Source organism: Anastrepha ludens, chromosome X (genome assembly GCF_028408465.1).
Source record: "Anastrepha ludens isolate Willacy chromosome X, idAnaLude1.1, whole genome shotgun sequence".
Classification (NCBI taxonomy): Eukaryota; Metazoa; Arthropoda; class Insecta; order Diptera; family Tephritidae; genus Anastrepha; species Anastrepha ludens.
In genome coordinates this window covers 77932884-77953430 of record NC_071503.1, presented here as the reverse complement: position 1 = coordinate 77953430, position 20547 = coordinate 77932884, and the positions used below count along the sequence as shown (strand labels likewise).

The 20547-nt window shown below is 39.0% G+C and overlaps 2 protein-coding genes across 5 annotated transcripts in view; both read right to left on the bottom strand.

The window, feature by feature from the left end:
* LOC128869321 (probable serine/threonine-protein kinase mps1) overlaps nt 1-20547 on the bottom strand; it is a 236573-nt gene that overhangs the window by 122213 nt on the left and 93813 nt on the right. The window lies entirely within an intron of this gene.
* Nucleotides 78-1541, bottom strand: LOC128870235 (uncharacterized). The gene has a single exon (XM_054112836.1). It carries the CDS (start codon nt 1539-1541, stop codon nt 78-80), a length of 1464 nt encoding a protein of 487 aa, XP_053968811.1.

Below are 20547 nucleotides of genomic sequence, written 5' to 3'. Positions count from 1 at the left end.
TATTTTGTGTTCCCGTATAGTCTGCTCGAGTAGGTCCTGGGCGCTTTCACAGTGGTTAAGATTTAGTTGCAAGATCTTCATTTCTGCCGAATTTCTTTAAGAGCTCTCAGATATTGAGGGCACTTACTGCTGGTCATCGCATGCGCCGTATCGCTTTCCTTTTTCTTCTTGCACATTATACAGCTTGCTGTTTGTGTGCAGTTTTTGGCCTGGTGATCCTTGTTACCACATTTGAAGCAGGTGTTACTAAGGTCAGCTGAGCTTTTACAGCTTACTGCCACATGCCCATATTCCATGCATTTAAAGCATCTTTTTGGCTCGATCTTCTCCCGTATGCGGCAAATTACGAGACCTATGCGGATTTTATTAGCTTCCGTCAGCTTGGTAGCGATTTCCGGTGTTACTTTTAGCGTCGCCGTTTGTGTTCCTCCGTAAGCTTTTCGCAGACCCAAAATGGCTGAGATAGGTATCTCCAGCTCTTGGAATTGTCTTGCTACCGCCTCGTGAACTTCTTCCTTTGTCGTGATTTCATCGAGGTCACGAATTTCCACCTGCCTCAGCTCCGTAAGTGCCCTGACATCTACACTTTCTCCTAGAGCCGCCTTAACAGCTTCATGGACTTTCGAGGTATTTGGGTCGGATGTTTTTTCCAGCAGAAGCAGTAACTCTCCTTTCGCGGTTTTTTTGACTCCTTGTATGTTGTTACTAAGCTCCTTAAGACTTGGTTCTGTCTTAACGCGCTTCAAAATTTCGGCATATGAGATATTACCAGCGCTTTTGACCACGATAGCGTCCTTACGTGGTGGTCTTCTCCGTCTTCTACTGCTTTTGGCGTCGTTATTTTCTACTTCCTTAACGTCTCGTTTGAGAGTATTCTGCGTAGAACTCTTTTGATTCTTCTTAGCTTTAACCACCTCCCACTTTCCTGTTTTTTCTTGTTCGTTCGTTTTAACCGGCGTATTCTTTACGACTTCGACACGGTTCGTTTTACTTCTTTTCGCTGAGCTTGCTGCAGCGTTATCTATTGCCCTCTTTGGCGTGCAGTCTGTGGTACGCTTGATCAGGGGTGAGGTTTGGGTACCTTTGTCTCGAATAGCAGAAATTGCTTCATTCGCTCCTCTTGGGGCCTGGTTCCTCGGGGTAAGAACAGATCTGCCTAGCTTTTTATGGAGGTCCGATATGTTAGCGATCAAATCCCTCATTGGTTGGTTGATATTTCGCTTCGGAGGCTCCATCATATACGTTAGCTCCTTAACTTTATCGCCAATTGCTTGGTAGATTTCTTCAGCCGTCATCGCTTTCAAGAAACCGAAGTGCTGCATACACGGTGACGCCGATCTGGTCCTTCCCGTGTCTGGTGGCGAGTGCGCCAACCTTGAGCTCCTTTGGAAGGGGTTTTTAAGGACTTCCCCGCAGCCATTATTGCCATCTGCAATAGCTGTTGGGAGTATTAACTCGTGCACTTGTGATGCCGCTTTTGCTGTTACTTCAGCCTCTTCCCTAGTTTGTTGTTTTGAATTGTTTGTCTTATTCGTATTCATGTTGTATGGGCCCCAACTTCCAGGTCGTTATCCATATTCCGATGCGTAGTCACCATTGACGATTCCATGGTTATCTTTGCATGCAGGGAGGCCATGCTAGGGTTGACAAAGGCTCCTTATGGGAGCTTAAGTTCAGAGCCGAATCAGTGTTAACTAGGAATATTACATCTAGACCTACGCCGACACTTAATGGCGACGGAATATGGAGCGTTCCTAGAGATTTGTCATCATTTTAACGGGGCGGGAGCAACTACACCATTAGCCTGAATGCCGTTTCTGCTGGATACCACTCCGCATACTAAGGAAACAGAATAGTGCAGTCGTCAGCTCGAGGTATTAATTCCAATCATTTTTCCAGTACGCCATAATTAAGACCTTACTGGGCTCAGTCTTAATGTCGTTGTTGTTGTCTTGACAGCCGCACCTAACATGGTGAACAGACGCTGACCAGGAAGCCGTCCATTATGGAGCCGTCGCGCCTGGTTTTTTGTATTACTCATCATGCCTACACATGATGAGGGGGACACCTATATCTAAGAGGCGGTGTCTTTTCGCCACTGTCACAAGAACTTCATCAGATTTATGCTGGCTTTTATACCGCATCCTCCGCTACTGATCGCTCAATTGTCGGGGGTTGCTTATTCGTTTAAACTTATTTCGCAACTGACCTGCTACTACAGGCTTTCCGGCTATCCGCAACCTGCCGACCCCCACGGTAGCTTAGAGCCCAGCTTAACAGTCCGATCCCTAAGGAGCGTAGACCTCTTTTGCATATGCCTATATATATTTGTATGTGCGTATGCACGCTTGATGCCCTAACCTATGTACGTAAATATTTGTATTCTGAACTCCCACCAAAACAGTGCTTATGAGTGTACACATATACATGTACTTAAAACCGCACGCACACGACACTCACTTTATTCCTCTAAATGCGTATGTCGTCTAAAGCTAAAATTCTATGAGTAGGGACTACAAGAGCTTCTATGATTCTAGTTGCCATGGCGCTGAACAGTTCCATATATTGCGCAGCACAACAAAAACAAATTCATTGATAAGTTCGAGCTCTTATTTTTAGGAGCAAAATACATAAAATGAGCCGCCCATATGCCGATTTTTCTCAATGATGACAAAAATTTACATTTAAGATTGAAGAAATCAAAATAGTCAACACTGGAATATTTCTTACAGAAATATCTGCCAATATTTGGTGAATCTTGAATTTTTGTCTAGTCGAATGTTCGCGACTCCGTATATATGTTTGAACTCATATATGTGTTCTAAATGCTCGAGAGCCGCACTTATTTTTTGTTCTTTCTTAATAGGTAAATAATAAATTAGTACGCTACTTTACGTATGTTGTTCTCCAATTGATAAAAAGCGCAAAAAAACATTAAAAGTTGGAAACTTACTCAGAAACCGGAGTGCGGCTTATTTGGAGGTTACTGGACTTAAATTCAGCCTTCGGATGAATCCCAAAGTGATAAATATCAGGTCAGTCCATAAGTTTGTGCGTATTTTACCAACAAAATTGTTCGCGGAATATAACGGAACTATTTATATTTTCTTTAATACGAGGGGTATTTGGGGGGAGGGATTTGGCAACCCTGGTGTTGCAATCGGGCAACTGACAGCTGTATCGCAAAGTTTGACATTTTTTGGCTTTTACGTACTCAGAACGTTTTGAAATACCAGCGCTATTTGTGTTGTTTACAGTAACTTAAAAGATTCATCTCGGTCCAAAAATGGAATTAAATCGTGAACATTTTCGTGCGATTATTTTTTACAACTTTCGACGTGGATTAACTCAGCAACATAGCATGGATGAACTTAATTCATTTTTTGGCGATGAAGCTCCATCAAGGACCAGTGTTTATCGATGGTATGGTGAATTCAATCGTGGTCGTAGTTCACTCCAAAACGAATTTCGTGAAGGTCGTCCAAAATCAGTTGTTGTTCCGAAAACCATTGATGCTGTGCGCGAACTGATATTGCAAGATCGTCATGTGACCTATCGTGAGATTGAGACAGTCTTAGGCATTAGTGGGACCAGCATACATTCAATATTGCATAATCATTTGACTGTCAAAAAAATTTGTTCGCGTTGGATCCCACACAATTTGTCAATCGCTCAAAAAAAGGCTCGTGTGGATTGGTCGAAGGAAATGCTTTGCTCTTTTTAAGCCACTATTGAACTTAGTATACTACTTTTTTAGCCTACGGCGTTAACATTCTCTGTTTGTAATTACAAACCAATTTTACACAGCTGTTGTTTAAATTAACCAGTTGAGTATATTTCTGTATATTGGTGAAAAATATGTCTGTTTTAACTGTTATAGTGACACCTAATCTCTATATAATATAATATAATATAGTATTTTACCACCCTATTTTTTTCTTATAAATAAACGCCTCCCTAACTTTCCGTACACGCGCAAACATATTTTTTTGTGGTTCACACACAAAATTCTTTAAGTTGCACTTTTATAATTTTTATTTAAATTATTTTAATTGGTTAACAGTTCAGTGGAATTGTGCAGGTGCATTGACATTTTCTTTGCAAGTTCAATTTCTTTACGTTTGCTGTTTACCAAATTGTTACCAATAATTTTGCAAATAATTATTTCCCAGCAATAACGAAAATGCTAAGAATGACATTATTTCTTAATAAAAGACTTTGAATTGTTAACAATTCAGTTAGTCTTCGTTGATCAATCATGTAGTAATAATTAAGCTAACTAATTTGTAATAAATAAATAAAATAAATGTTTTTTAAATAAACTAATACATATTTTTGTAATAAATAAATAAACTTATAAATATTTTTTTATTAATAAAGTAAATTAAGAACCGTTGCAGGCGCAGTTGGTAGGATCAATGAAAATGATCCTATAACAACCTTTACTCTTAACCTTAACTTAAAATTAATGTTTACAAATAACCCAACGCCACAAAGTATAAACATATTAATGAAAAAAGGGAATAATAAAAAAAGAGTGCAAAAAAATTATATGACATTTACATACATATTTGTGAAAATAAATTTATTTCAAGTTCAAAAAAATATATTGTATATACAAGTCGAATCCTAGACTATAGTGATATTAAATACACTGAAGAGCAAAACTGTAACAAAATGTAATACTTTCTGTTTCAACACATTTTTTTTTAGACATGTTTTAACAAATCAAATATTTTTTTTGCATAACTTTATTGGCATGTATGTACTCTCTCTCTCAAACCGGTTTGGTGTCAATGCAACAACAACAACACTAGTAGCTAGCAATAATGCAAATAAAGACAAATGTTACAGTTTTGCACTCACTCTTAATTTTCAAATTTTCCGTTATTTTTCTCGTAATTATATATTTGGTGGATTTTTAATTATTATAAGACAAAATGTTAAATCGGGAAGTACAACGCCAAATAATTGATTTGCTGAAGAAGGGCGAGTCTATAAGAAAAATAGCTAAAAAATTCGAAGTGAGCCACATGGCTGTGCAAAGGCTGCGGAAAAATGTACCAGACGCTGTTCCCAGTAACAAAGGAGGCCGGCCAAGGAAGATAAGCGACCGCGATGCCCGCCATCTGGCAAATTTGGTAACAAGCAGCAAGGCGGTCACTCCCAAAGAAGCACTAAAGATGCTGGATATTGATGCCAGTCAGTGGACAGCCAGGCGCAGCCTGTCAAAACTGGGGCTAAAGGCAGCGGAGAAGAAAACCAAGCCAATGCTGACAAAAAGACATGTGCGGTTGAGGTGGGATTTTGTTGCGGCTCACCAAAGCTGGACAGTTGAAGATTGGGATCAGGTACGTCTTTATAAATGGATTATAAAAGACCTTTTTTCATAAAATTTCAAAACGATTGCAGGTTATTTGGTCTGATGAAACCAAAATCAATCGATTTCAGTCAGATGGTCGGGCCTGGTATTGGGTTAAAGACCCAAATGCAGTCCAGCCACATCACATCAAGCAGACAGTAAAACATGGTGGTGGCTCCATTATGGTGTGGGGCTGCATTTCCAAAAATGGTGTGGGTCCTTTAGGACGAATAGACGGTATAATGCGGAAAGAGGAATACCTGGCCATATTGCAACAAAATCTGCCGGGTGTAGTGGAAAGTATGGGTCTTGTTGCTGAAAAAGTAATTTTTCAGCAAGACAATGACCCTAAGCACACCGCACATGTTGTACGAAATTGGATACAACGCCAAAAATTTCGTAACTTGAAGTGGCCTCCACAATCACCGGACATGAACCCAATCGAAAATTTATGGAGTCATGTAAAATCGAAGCTTGCCGAATATTCAAGTCCGCCCAGTGGAGTTAATGAGCTGTGGGAGCGAACACGCGATGTATGGGATGCTATTCCGACTGACTTTGTCTTGAGGTATACACGAAGTATGCCCAATCGTATCCACGAGCTGAAAAAATCCAAAGGATATTGGACATCTTATTAATATTTATTTTATTTATTGTAAAAAATAAAAAATGGGTTGAGTGCAAAACTGTAACATTTGTCTTTATTTGCATTATTGCTTGCTACTAGTGTTGTTGTTGTTGCATTGACACCAAACCGGTTTGAGAGAGAGAGTACATACATGCCAATAAAGTTATGCAAAAAAAATATTTGATTTGTTAAAACATGTCTAAAAAAAATGTGTTGAAATAGAAAGTATTACATTTTGTTACAGTTTTGCTCTTCAGTGTATAAGTCGAATCTTCGGAAAAAGGGATATTGGAAGGAACTACGGTTTGCAGCTACATATCGGCGGCTCCATTTATCTTAAATATTCAGCGACAAAGCTCATCATACACTCGACCTTTAAGTGACGATTCCGCAGTATTCAATTGAACAACAGTATCAAAAAGGAGAATTGTTACACTAGTTAATTTGTAATAGCACGGTGGGCAGCCTTTGCCAGCAATTATGTTTTATGAATATTCTAACAACAACAGAAAATACAAATGCGAATCAAGACAGTGAAATAAGAGCTGGTAAAAGAATTAAGTTCTACTAATACGCAACAACATCATCCCTACAACATAAAAAGTGAAAGATAACTTCAAGAAAAAAGTATTTGAAAAATATAAGAAAAGAAAACAGAAACGTATCAGGGTATAAAAAAAATATTGTAAAATTCATTATAAAATTACAGAACACAAAATTATTCCTGATTTTCAAAGAAAATATTTCTACAAATTTTTTTTACCTTTAATAATATATAACTCTCAAAATTTGTTTAAAGAAAGAAAATGAATAATCTCCCTGAATTTAATGGAGGTTATCGGGACTTTCAAACTTTTATCAACCTAATAAACAGAGGTCCTATCCTTAGGGTATATGACTCACCATCGCAACAACTTTTCTCAGACATAATTAAAGGTAGACTAAGGGGTAGGGCTCGCGAAACCATCGAAATTAATTGCCAAGCCCAGTCTTGGACCGATATAAAAGCGATCCTGTTAATTAATTTTGGTGACAGAAACAGTATTGCGGACCTTTCGGAATAAAAGGTCATGACAACAAAAAATTCCACCACAACCAGATACCTTTTCACAGACAAAACCTAAGCAAGGAAAGGAATCAAAATTTTATAACTTGCGTAATAACTCTTTACCAGTGATGCAGCCTCAGTACAATTATAGAAGCAACAGGGTGACCAAAAAGCAATTCTAACTAAAAAGAATGTTACATGGATAATTTTGAAAAAACAAAACCGGACTGCACACCATCAAATGTGCATATTTGAGCCACTACTGAAGAAAAAAAGTCACTGGCTGAGGAGGCAGTTGGTCTCATCTCCAGTGAGATAATGGACCTCCCCTTGCGGGGAGGGGCACTCGGCCCCTCTATCGACGAGCCGGAGGAGATAGACACTCTGCTTAGCCAGGAATGGGTCGGAATGTCTATCTCCTCGGAACAGAAGAGAGCTCTCTTTGCAACTGTTCCAGAGAAAAATGAGGATAACAAGAAAAAGAAATTAGGCTAATAAGAAACAGGATGAAGCTGTCCGGAGATGGACACAAGCAACTAAAAACCTTAGTCGCCGAGGGCATACCGCTGGATACAGCCCGCACCATGGCGATGAGGCCGTCGAATGCGGCTGGCCCCGAACGGACAACCTCAAAAGGATCCCGTTCTGGTGGCTCCTCACCCACTTCGAGCTCCAGGCCGAAGAAGCGATTTGCACCAGCTGGCAACGAAAATGCTGACGACTCATCCGCAGTGCCCGCAACATCTCCGTCGGCTTGCAACTTGATGGAAGGAGTGGAGAGCAGGCTACACAGTGGCAACCAAAAAGATCGGGATTATTCCGCATGATTTCCCGGAGGGCATTTGGTCCACCCAGGAAATAACAAAAGTTCAGAAGTGCATCCTCGATAGGATGTATGAAAGTTGGAGAGGTCTGATAAAGCCTCACTTTGCAGGTTACAGCTTCCACCCTGGATGGTTAATTCTTAACTGTCTGGACGATAAAACGGTAGCCTGGACTAAGGAGGTTATACCGGGTCTAAAGCCATGGGAATTAGCCAAATTGAAGGTTGTGGACGAGGCAGAAGTGCCAAAAGCCACAATCTTCGTGAATGGAAACTACTCCACCGGCTCCAGAAGGGAGATTTGGTGGAATTGGCAATTACTCTGGACCCTATTTCGGCTGAAAAGGTCGAACAGTGGGGCAACAAGATCTACTACGGATTTGGCAGGGCCCCCACTCAGACTTAGGCTGAAGGGCACCAGATCGAAAATTGATGACACGGCAAAGGTGCTGGATGATCAGCCATCAACTTCCGCAGCGGCTCGGGGATGGCTAAACAACCAAAAGCCAACGACGGAGCCCATATCCTCAAAGCCTAAGCCAAAGGCGGCGCTCTGGTCAGATGAGGAAATGGGAAAGGAAAGACCCGGAGGCTGCGGAAACACTACGGAGCATAAAGGGTGGGTAGGGCCAGTCTAGAAAATAATGTCCAAGGCTCGACCCTAAAAGCAACGTAACCCTTGCAGGCAGTTTAGCTATCATCAACTAAACCTCCACCGGGCAGAGGGAGCCTCAATCAAACTTATTGTCATGGTGGAAAAAACGTGTCTGGCCTTTGTGGCAATCTAGGAACCATGGGCCTCCTACGGAACCGTCAAAGGTTTGCAGACAAAAACATGTAGGTTGATTTACGATTCCAATGTTGATCGTTCCAGGACGGCAATATTGATCGGTAAACACATTAACTTTCTTCCAATTTCAGACCTCATACAACGTGATGTGGTGGCAGTACAAGCAGAAGTGCCCAGTGCTCGAGGAAGAAGAACAATTGTCCTGACCTCGGTATACCTTCCAGCTGAGCGGAGGATGCTGTTTCATGCGAACTCCAGCAGCTTATGGCCTATTGCCGCACACGAAACTAGCAATGGGTAATATGCTGCGATGCCAACGCACATCACACGGTCTGGGGTAGCTCGGACATCAATGTAAGAGGTGAGTCACTTCTTGATTTTATTACTACAAATAATATAGTGGTAGCAAATAGAGGCAATGAGCTAACTTTTATAAATGTGATAAGAAGGGAGGTCCGGGATCTCACTCTCACTAGCGCATTTATATCGAATAGCATTTCGAATTGGAGGGTGTTAGATGAAGTCTCCTTGTAGGACCATCGTTATATTCGATTTGATCTAATAGGGGAAGTTGAAGATATCTTTGAGATTAGAAATGTTAGAAATACCAATTGGTCGCTATATCAATCCTAATTGGAGCAAAATATAGGGATCTCTAAGCGGAAGAATCACTAACTCTCTAGAACTTAATCTTGAAGTTAACAAGCTGGAGAACGCAATAACGGCAGCCTTCGAAAACAGTTGCGAACTAGTTATGAAGAAGCCAGCCCGGAATGCTCCCTGGTGGAGTAAGGAGTTGAAAGTTCTTCAAGGGAAAGCCCGTCACCTCTTCAATAGTGCCAAGGCAACCGCAGACTGAGATTCTTGTAGAAGTGCCTTAACGGCGTACAAAAAGGAGCTGAGAAAATCAAAGAGAGGCTCATGGAGGAGGCACTGTGAGGAGATTGAATCCCTACCAGCGGTTACCAGACTTCAAAAGTCACTCAGCAAAGATCACCCAAACGGCCTTTCAACTCCAACGGCCAACGGTTGTTTTACGGAGAGTCTGGAGGAAACGGGACAGCTTTTGCTGGACACCCATTTTCCGGACTGTTTCAGTGTAGGTGAGGACAGTGAAGACACTGGGGAAATCCGGTTCTTAATGTCTACACGAAGGGACTTCTCCCTTGGCCGTAAAATTTTTACAGTGAACAAAACTAAATGGGTGATCTCCACCTTCAGTCCATTTAAATCACCAGGAATTAGGCATAGTGCCTGAAAATTGGAGTAAAGCCAGGGTGGCTTTCATTCATAAAACAGGCAAAAAGGCGGATCACATGCTCAAAGCTATGGAAAAAATAATTTATCAATATATTAGAGATGCCTGTTTTAGGCATTCGCCTCTCCATGTTGAACAATGCGCTTACCTGACTAGTCGACAGAAACTGCCGTACATAGCCTTACGACCAAGATCGAAAAGGCGTTGGTTGGTAAACAGATTGCCCTCTGTACATCTTTTGACATTACGGGGGCATTCGACAATGCTTCTTTCAGTTCTTTTGAGGAAGATATGGTTAGGAAGGAAATAGATAGACTAATCATAACGTAGGTTCTCAACATGCTGAGGAATAGAATGACAATCTCTGCAACTGGGCCAAAAAGATTATGTGTCAACTGAACCAAAGGATGCCCCCAAGGAGGCGTTTTATCAGCGCTCCTTTGACTACTGATCATTGACGAACTCCTGCAGACTCTCAACGATCTCGGATACGAAGTTACGGCTGATGATTTAGTCATCATGGTTATGGCACATTTGACTCTACTCTAACTGATCGCATGCAACTAGCTCTCTGCATTACGCAAAACTGGTGTCGGGAGAAAGGACTTTCGTTAAGTCCGAACAAAACTTGTGTGGTACGCTTCACCCGAAGAAAGAAATTAAAACTAGGGACCCTTAAACTAGAGGACGCCGACTTAACTCTATCTGGGGAAATAAACTATTTGGGAGTAATCCTTGATAAAACCTTGGCCTGGAAAAATCACTTGTCGTACATCAGAAACAGTGCCTTGAGAGCAATATACGTAAGCCAAAGACTCTACGGTAAAACATGGACTCTGCGGCCAAAGATGATGGCATGGTCTTATGAGACAATAATAGTACCAATGATCACCTATGCCTCCCTGGTATGGTGGTCAAAAGTAGACCAAACAAAGACTCAGACAACACTTAACAAGGTATACAGAAAAACCTGTCTAAGCGTTGCGGGAGCAATGCGAATATGCCCCACAGCGGCTTTAGGAATGGTCACTGAAATCATTCCACTATATCTCGTACCCAAAGAGATGCACTCAGTGCAGCTCTAAGGCTTCCTTATCTACTCCATCTCAAAGAAAGATGCACTCAGTGCAGTTCTAAGGCTTCCTTATCTACTCCATCTCAAAGAAAGCAATCTTACAGGATATGTAAGGATTCTGGATTCAATCCGGAACTCTCCGTGCCTGACAGTTCACGACAAGATGGAAAGGAAACTAGAATTTTCCAACAACTTCAAAGTGGTCATTAGTGACCGCTCAGCGTGGAGAAACAATGAAATATTCCCAAAACAGGGCGCACAGGCGTGGTTTACTGATGGGTCCAAAATGGAAGACGGTAGTGCCGGGCCTGGAATTGTCGGACCACATTTCAAAAAAGCAGTTGCATTGGGAAAAAGAACTTTCATTTTCCAGGCGGAAGTCCACGCCTTAGAGCTGTGTGCCAGAAACTTTATAACCTTGATGTGGCTTCCGGGACATGAGGAGCACGAAGGGAATGAAGTTTCGGACACTTAAGCGAAAAATGGTACAAACGCTCCCTTCATATGTCCTGAACCTTTCTGCAGGGTAAATAACAGCTTCAAAAGTGCTTTTCTACGTGAACAAGAACAACGAGGCCTAATTGATTACTGGAGAGCCCAATCGGGCATGCTGCAATCTAAAAGACTCATAGATCCAGAACGGATATAGGCAGAAGTAATCCTTAACCTAAGCAGAAAGGACTTAAAACTTTACACTGAACTACTATCAGGACATTGTAAACTTAATTATCACATGAAAAAGATAGGTGTGATAGAAAACTATTCTTATAGACTCTGCAAAGAGGCACAAGAAACAGCAGAACACGTTCTATGCGACTGCCCAGCAGTGCCACGACACAGGCTAAATTACCTGGGTAATGGGGCTATAAATCCAAACCTTCTGGTAGAAATTAAACCTACAGCAGCTTTAGGATTTATTAATACTCTAAAACTGTTCGAGTAGGCTACATGGCTGCACAATAGATCTATTCAGGTCGGAGTGCACAAACAGCCAATCAATCAATAATAAATTAAAAAACATTTTAATCCAACCCAATTAAATGCAATAATTATAGACGAAACCTTTTAGGAGACATTCAGACACACATACAATGAAACTGTGGACTGCAATAACCTAAGAATAATAAGGTGCAAGACATTGCTCGAGGACATAGAAGTCAATATCAAATTAACAGAAATTATTAAGACCGAACACCTCCATAATAATCACAGGGGAGTCCAGGCAGTCTATGAAGAACTTAAATTGGGGTTATACCCAACATGTACCTTAGAGATATACCACCGCAACCCACCAAAAATAAAATAGAAGATTACCGAAACACCAAATAAACCAAGAAAATTGATTAATATTGACGTTTCTTATACTTTAGAGAATAAGTAATTTCTAACAATGATAAATAAGTTCTCTAAGTACGCTTTATGTGGTGGAAGGTATACAGAATTTAAAAGTAAAATATTACAAGTTATAAGTATGTTCGGAAAAATCGAAAAAATAATAGTATACAACGAACTTGGATTTAAAGCTACAGAAATGCAGACTTTCTTAGATTTCTTAGAAAGGGAAAATATTTATGTACATTTCACCTCAAACGGGAATCACACATCTAACGCAGATATAGAAAGTTGCACAATACTATAAATTAACATATACACCTCTTGAAACATGATGAAAGGAATAAGGATGACACAATTTAATGTTAGCAAAGAAAGAAAAATATATTATTAAACTTAACAAAGATAGGACAGATATAGAATTAGAAGGAACCAATTATGTTAAAGAAGTGAGAGGCGGGAGAAACCATAGAAAGTACAGGAAAATTTATGCCGATAAGATAGACGAAGCCTATTTACAAACTAAACAGACCAGACACAAATACTAAAAAAACACATCAAACCCAAAAGAAAATATCAAGACAGAGGCAACCCGAACAACAATTGATAAACTAACCAATTTTCTTTCAGATGACAAACTTAGTACTTACTCCAACATTTCTCACAACCGTCACATCGCAATCAATAGACATTCAAGATTTAACCAACAATAATGGATACTTACTAATAAAAACCGATGAAGTTAAAGTCGGAAAACATAACAGCAAAGTATCCATGTTGTCAATACAACTTCCTATAAGAAGACTTTTGACTTAATATTGAAAAATATAAATACCTTGAATACAACCAACCCCGAAACAAAGACTTTACTAGATACGACGAACAAAAACTTCTTTCTACATGCAGTTAAAATAGAAAACCTTACCCCACAGTTTAGAACAAAACGAGGACTTGTAAACAATCTAAGAAAAGGTCTAAAACTTAACCCAAATCAACGAATCCCAATCAAACGAATGCTGTTTACAAAAACCAGCAAACTCTAACTGAAAAAACGGAGAGTCTAACATATTTCAATCATATGACGACCACTCAAATACAGAATATTACAAAACATACAATATAAATAAAAATCAATTTCTAATAGAAACCTATCTAAATATCTTTAAATTTTATTCTGTAGGGAGTAATAGAATAGCGACTTTAGAAATAGAGGTCACATATTTACCAAATAAACAATGATATCTCACTTTAAAGATACCACATCGATAATTTTGGGCAAATTATATTTTCCAAAAACTTGGAATTATTCCTTTAGACATAAACTAAACTAGACCTAATTATTGACTTCAGCAGCTACGTAAATATTATATAAAAGTAGTTGTAGCTTGGCAAGATTTTAACATCCTACTTATTCTCCTTATACCACAATATTCGAAAATTATTCTTTCAAAAGTCGTATTCGAACCAATTCCAAATATTGATAATAACTCAGTAGCAATGGAAAATAAAGAAGTGCTTGTGGATTCACAAAAGTATATTTTTAATATAAATGTAAAAGATAATATGAAGAAGAACTTAATTAAATTAAACGATAATTGTTTAACAAAAATAATAAACTTTAAAGAAGCATTTTGCAATATGGAAAAACTGGAAGAAACAATTGTAACTGAAGTCACACCTGGCGGTCTTGTATTCAAATACTTTTTTAATAAATTTACACACAATTGTAACAAATATAACATGAGTATGACAGGAAATTTCTTGTTGAAATTTGAAAACTGGGAGGTAAATGCACTAAATACAACATTTCTAAATGTAAAAATTAAGCTTTATGATAAATTTATATTACCTATTATAATTACAAAAATTATTAAGAAACCTAATATTAACGCCAATTTAAAATTAGGATCTTTGTATATTAAGCAAACAAAACATGAAGAAACTATAAAAACAATATTATATGAGAACAAAAACTGAAAAATAATCAACAGAAGTATAGATGTAATAATAAATATTGTAATAATTACTTCAGAATATTATTTTTTGTAAAAAGAAATATGTCAATCTTAAAAGTTTCGTCGAAGTTCAAGCTAACGGTAGGGGTGTTACAGTGACACCTACTCTCTATATAATATAATATAATATAGTACCACCCTATTTTTTTCTTATAAATAAACGCCTCCTTACCTTTCCATACACGCGCAAACATATTTTTTTGGTTCACACATAAAATACATTAAGTTGCACTTTTATAATTTTTATTTAAATTATTTTAATTGGTAAACAGTTCAGTGGAATTGTGCAGGTGCATTGACAATTTCTTTGCAAGTTCAATTTTTTTTACGTTTCCTGTTTACCAAATTGTAAGTTAAATTTTTTTACGTTTTCGTTGTTACCAATAATTTTGCAAATAATTAATTCCCAGCAATAACGAAAATGCTAAGAATGACATTATTTCTTAATAAAAGACTTTGAATTGTTAACAATTCAGTCAGTCTTCGTTGATCAATCATGTAGTAATAAATAAATAAACTAATAAATATTTTTTGTAATAAATAAATAAAATAAATATTTTTTAAATAAACTGATACATATTTTTGTAATAAATAAATAAACTATATTAATAAATATTTTTTTTATTAATAAAGTAAATTAAGAACTTTTACTGTGAACCACGTGGGAATATCGCTCAAAATTTCATGAGTTCCAGTCATTGACACTTCTCTATACATTAGCGTTCTCTGCACAACGCGTGGAGAGAGGAAGATGATTAGAACACAACTAGACAAAATAGGTAACCAAACCATGGACAATTAGAAGAATATGAAACCTATAAATATTTTTGGGTTTCCAACAAAGCACCACAAAACTATTAAAAAACCACTTTCAACACAATATGAAAAACACCTCAAACAAATCTTTAAAACATATCTGAAATCTAAAAATCTCAACAAAGCCATAAATACCTACATATGCTATTCCCATCCTATAATACTCATTTGTTTTCATACGCTGGTCTAACATAGATCTCAAGAACATAGAATCAACAAATAGAAAACAGGTGACAAAATATAGAAAGCTACATCCAAAATCATGAATGCAACGAATAACAATCCCAAGAACAGAAGGATAAAGAGGCGTTATAGACATTCACAAGCTACCTACCAACAATCAAATAAATAATTTTAAACAATTTTTCTGAAACCATGCAACATAATACAAAATGTAATATACATACGTCCCAGTATAGTATGTACATAGTAATACATACAGATAAAACCATAATTAACAATAGACCAGATATAACACTTATTAACAAAACCAATAAAACCACCTCCTTCATTAAAATTAGCACCCCAAGTGCTCGGCCGCCGTAGCCGAATGGGTTGGTGCGTGATTACCATTCGGAATTCACAGAGAAAACGTTGGTTCGAATATCGGTGAAACACCAAAATTAAGAAAAACATTCTTCTAATAGCGGTCGCCCCTCGGCAGGCAATGGCAAAAAACATTAAATAGTGAAATAAAAACTTTTTAAAAAAATTTTATTCGTTTTCTTTAACACAAAGTCATTCGATTAATGGAAAATTGGAATATAACAAATAAACTATAGCTGTTTCACGTTAATGAGAAGCAGCTGACCGCTAAAAAAAGTGTAGCAAAGCCCAAATTTTTTTTCGCCTGGAAAACTCTGCTTAACCATATAAAGGTATGAACATAAACATACCGACAACAAATTGCCTGCCAGGATCACTACAAGTGAACACAACTAATTCCAGTGACTTGTCATGGAACGCTCACTATACAACACCAACATCGAAGAATCCGTCACCCGATAAAGCTGTAAAAGAGGTCGGTCTAGTCTAGGTAATGTGACACTTTCAAAAACTAAGCAATCGCGACTAGATAATTATTGGCTTGCAACGCCTTCCACAAATGATTCCAATCGATTTGCTGGATTGGAAACAGATGTTTCGAATGAAGAACTTCCGCAACCTCGTAGAGGCCTCCTCCTATCTTCGTATCTGGAGTAAGCAATATCCCAGAATTGAATGAACTACTCTTAAAAGTATCTGAAGAGGAATTCGAACTAGAAAGTATGCTTGGAAACAGAATGATCAACATGAAATGAGAATCTCCGATGAGGAGTCAAAATCTGATCATAAACCTATTATTTCTAAAATTAAAGGTCAAGTTAAGAACGCAATGCTGTACAGAAGTCCCAACTAACCCCTTGACTCCAAACTAACCTATAAAATCGACAGAGGAATTGGATGCATCAGTTGTAAACCTGACTGACTCCATCATATCCTCATATGATACAAGTAGTTCACTCAAAACAAAAACCTCAACAATGAGAGTTCCTTGGTAGAACAAACAACTTGCAAATTAGCGTCGACTAAGAATATTAAAATTCAACGAAGCAAAGAAATATCAAGCATGGGATGAATATAGGAAAGCCCCAACATTGTACAACAAAGAACTGAGGAAATCAAAAAGGAACTTATGGAGAAAGTTTTGTGAGGAACTAAACGATGTCCCAGCCATGGGAAGAATACAAAAGTCACTGACCAGAAGAGTGATAAATCAAATTGTACACTAAAGGCACCGGATGGTACATTCACAAGCAGTTTCGATGGAACACTAGAGCTTCTTCTCAGAACTCACTTTCCTGACTGTAGGCTTAACGCAATCTGTAACACTGATCAATGAGTGCCAGCGCATACTCTGTTCAGATCAAAAAATTCTACTATCTACAGAATAGTAAACTACGAAAGGGTAGAGTGGGCAATCAACTCGTTAGAAATCTACAAATCACCCGGACCAGATGGTATTTTTTCAGCCCTGCTATCCAAGGGCACTGTGAAATTAATACAAATTCTAGTACAAATATTCAGATGAAGTCTTAGTTTGGGTTATGTCCCTAAGATTTGGTGGGAGGTCAAGGTATTATTCCTACCAAAGGGAGGCAATAAGCTTCCTGAATCTACCAAATCCTATAGCAAATTAATCTGTTGTACGTCTTTCATGTTGAAAACCATCGAAAAGCTACTGTTACCTAAGAGAGGAGGCTATCTCTATAAACCCACTCCATAAACTGCAATTTGCATATCAAAAAGGGAAATCTACAGTTACAGCACTACACACACTTGTTTGCGATAAAGGAAAGGCCCTTGACCTAAAGGAAATAGCCCTCTGTGCTTTTATGGACATTGAGGGTGCATTTAATAATGCGAACTTTCAATAGAACTGGTACTCTCCAATAGGGGAGCCGCTTCAGCAATTGTTAAATGGGTAAGCAACATACTAAACCAAACATGCCTTAAATATAGCCTGGGAGGGGTGTAGAAAAGAGGGATTATCAATCAGCCCTTCTAAAACCACAAAAACATGATCCATTTACCAGGAAAATGGTTCCAGATATACCCACCTTGGGAATAAATCGAATAGAGGTATCTCTAAAGGAAGAGGTTAAATATCTAGGAATTATCTTGGATAAAAAACTAACTTGGGAGGCCCACCTCAACTCAGTAATAAAAACGGCAAATCTTTGGACAACAAAACCACTCTTGGGTAAATCCTGGGCTCGAAAGCCTAAAATGGCCTCCTGGATCTACAACCAAATGGTAAGATCTCTCGGGGCTTTGGTATGGTAGGTTAAAACAAATCATATTACTCCTATTTTAAATTTACCACCGCTACATTTAGCAATACAAGAGGAAGCTGCAAGCATTCTCTTTTCAAAAACTTAACCAGGAGATCTTACTGGACACCTCAATAACTTGAACAGGGTTCAACATGCAGTGTGTACGACCCAGGCGAATGACCACACGGAACCCGTACTAAATGATAACTCACAAAAATGGTATGTACAGATGGATCCAAAACGCTCCAGCGAGTAGGAGGAGGAATAGATCATGAAGTGGAAGTACTTCGCAAAGAAAAAAAATATCGCCATAATGTTAATATCCGAAGCACATCTTACTGATAAATGCTATCTAAAAGTTCCTAAATATGATGACTCCAATACAAATAACCCTGCTGGAACTTCCAGAAGTGGCACTGTTATCATAATCAAAAACCACATTGCAATCGATGCAAACGATTAATTTTAATCATATTTCTACGAGGTATCCAATCTACAGGCCTAGTGATCCAAATAAAACACCAGATTTTATCGAATTCTGCATAAGCAAGGGCGTTTCAAAAAATCAATTTACCATATATAACATACCCGTACATCCCAGGATCTCTCTTCAGACCACTCGCCATTGCTTTTATCTTCTTGTTCTTAATTGGCGCAGAATATTTCCTCAAACAACGCTCCATTGGATGATGTCATCGTCCATGCTTCTACGCAATACGTTAGGACGGACATGATGAGAGCCTTGTAGAGAATTAGTTTTGTTCGTGGTGAGATAACTTTACTACTCAGTTGCTTACTTAGTCCAAAGTACTACTAGTTCGCACGTGGGTGCCGATACGCGAGTGCCTCGACTGGTTGTTTGACGACTGGAGGTACTCGTTTGGCCTCGTTCACCACCAAACCCGTTCGCTTTCCTTGTTTATCCAATTTGGAAAAAGTTTAACTAACAGCACGTTTGTTAAGGCCGATGATGTCAATATCATCAGCATACACCCACAATTGCAGGTTCTTATAAAAATTGTGCCTGAGCGATTAAATTCAGCGGCTTGATCCTTTCAACAGCAGGATAAAGAAGTCACACGACAGGGAGTCACCTTGTCTGAAACGCGTTTGGTATCAAAAGGGCTCGGAGAAGTCCTTCCAATTCTGATGGCGCTGCTGGTATTGAGCAACGTCATCTTGCATAGGCGTATTAGTTTTGCGGGGACACCAAATTCAGACACAGCGGCATATAGGCAACTCCTTTTCGTAGTGTCCAATCCAGCTTTGAAGTCAACGAAAAGATGGTGTGTGGCCATGGGTCTTTCCCAAGGCTTGTATATTTGCGTATTTCGAATATGTGGTCTATGGTGGACTTTCCAGGTTTAAAGCCACACTGATAAGGTCCAAACAGTGGGTTGATGGTGCGTTTCAGCCTTTCACACAATACGCTCGCTAGAACCTTATAGGCGATATTTAGAAGACTAGTCCCGCGATAATTGGCACAGATTGAAGTATTACGCTTCCTATAGATTGAGCAAAGCATACTTACACTCCAATCGGAAGGCATGCAAATAACCTCCGACCATATTTTGCATAGAAGCTGATGCATACACCTTACCAGCTCCTCGGCACTATGTTTGAATAGCTCAGCCGACAATCCATCGGCTACCGCAGCTTTGTTGTTCCTTAGCCGCGACTCGCTATTCCGCTAAGATCACATTTTCTATGACATTTACTGCTGTCACTATTTAAAAAGTTCGAGAAGTGTTCCCTCAATAATCAAGGTATGTTCTGGATGTCAGTCACCAAATCGCTGTCTTTTTTCTTACAGGAAAACGGCCCAGTCTTAAAACCTTCTGTAAGCTACCGACCTTACTAGTACAATTTTCAGTCGTTTTTCCTCATGGCCAGCATCTCAAACTCCTCGCTGGCCTCTGGTTATTTTTTTTTACGGTAATACGTCTCTCTTCCATTTTTAGCTCCCGGTAGTGGTCCCACAAGGCTCGCGTTGCGCCCGAAGGCAATGTGGCTCTATAAGAAGCATCCTTTCTTTCTGCGGCAGCATGACATTCCTTGTTGTACCAACTGTTTTTCGGACTCTCCATTTATCGTGCATACCGGATTGTTGGGCAGTACTCTCTGAGAGCAATAGTGAGAGTCGGGTGGCGAATTTTCTGGCTGTTTATTGTGATTGCAGATTTTTGATGTCAAACATTCCTTGCGTAGGTTGATGTACGTTTTTGCTGCACGGAGGCGTATACGTAGTTTGGCTGCAACAAGATAAAGATCCGAGTCGATGTTGGGTCCTCGAATCGTACGTACTAGAGGCATTCCTTCCAGCTATCATAACATAATCAATCAGGTTTCGCATTTTTCGGTCAGGAGAAAGCCACGTGCTTGGTGTATTTTCTTTTGCTGGAATCTGCTGCTGTACACTACCATGTTTCGGGCCCCGGCAAGGTCGAACCGGATTTTCGTTGTGCAGGCTGAGTTTTTTGACTTTGCGACAAAAAAATTCCACCTTGCCTACCCCGGCATTGAAGTCGCCAAGCACCAGCTTTATGTCAAGACGGGGACAGCGTTCATAGGAACGTTCCACGCA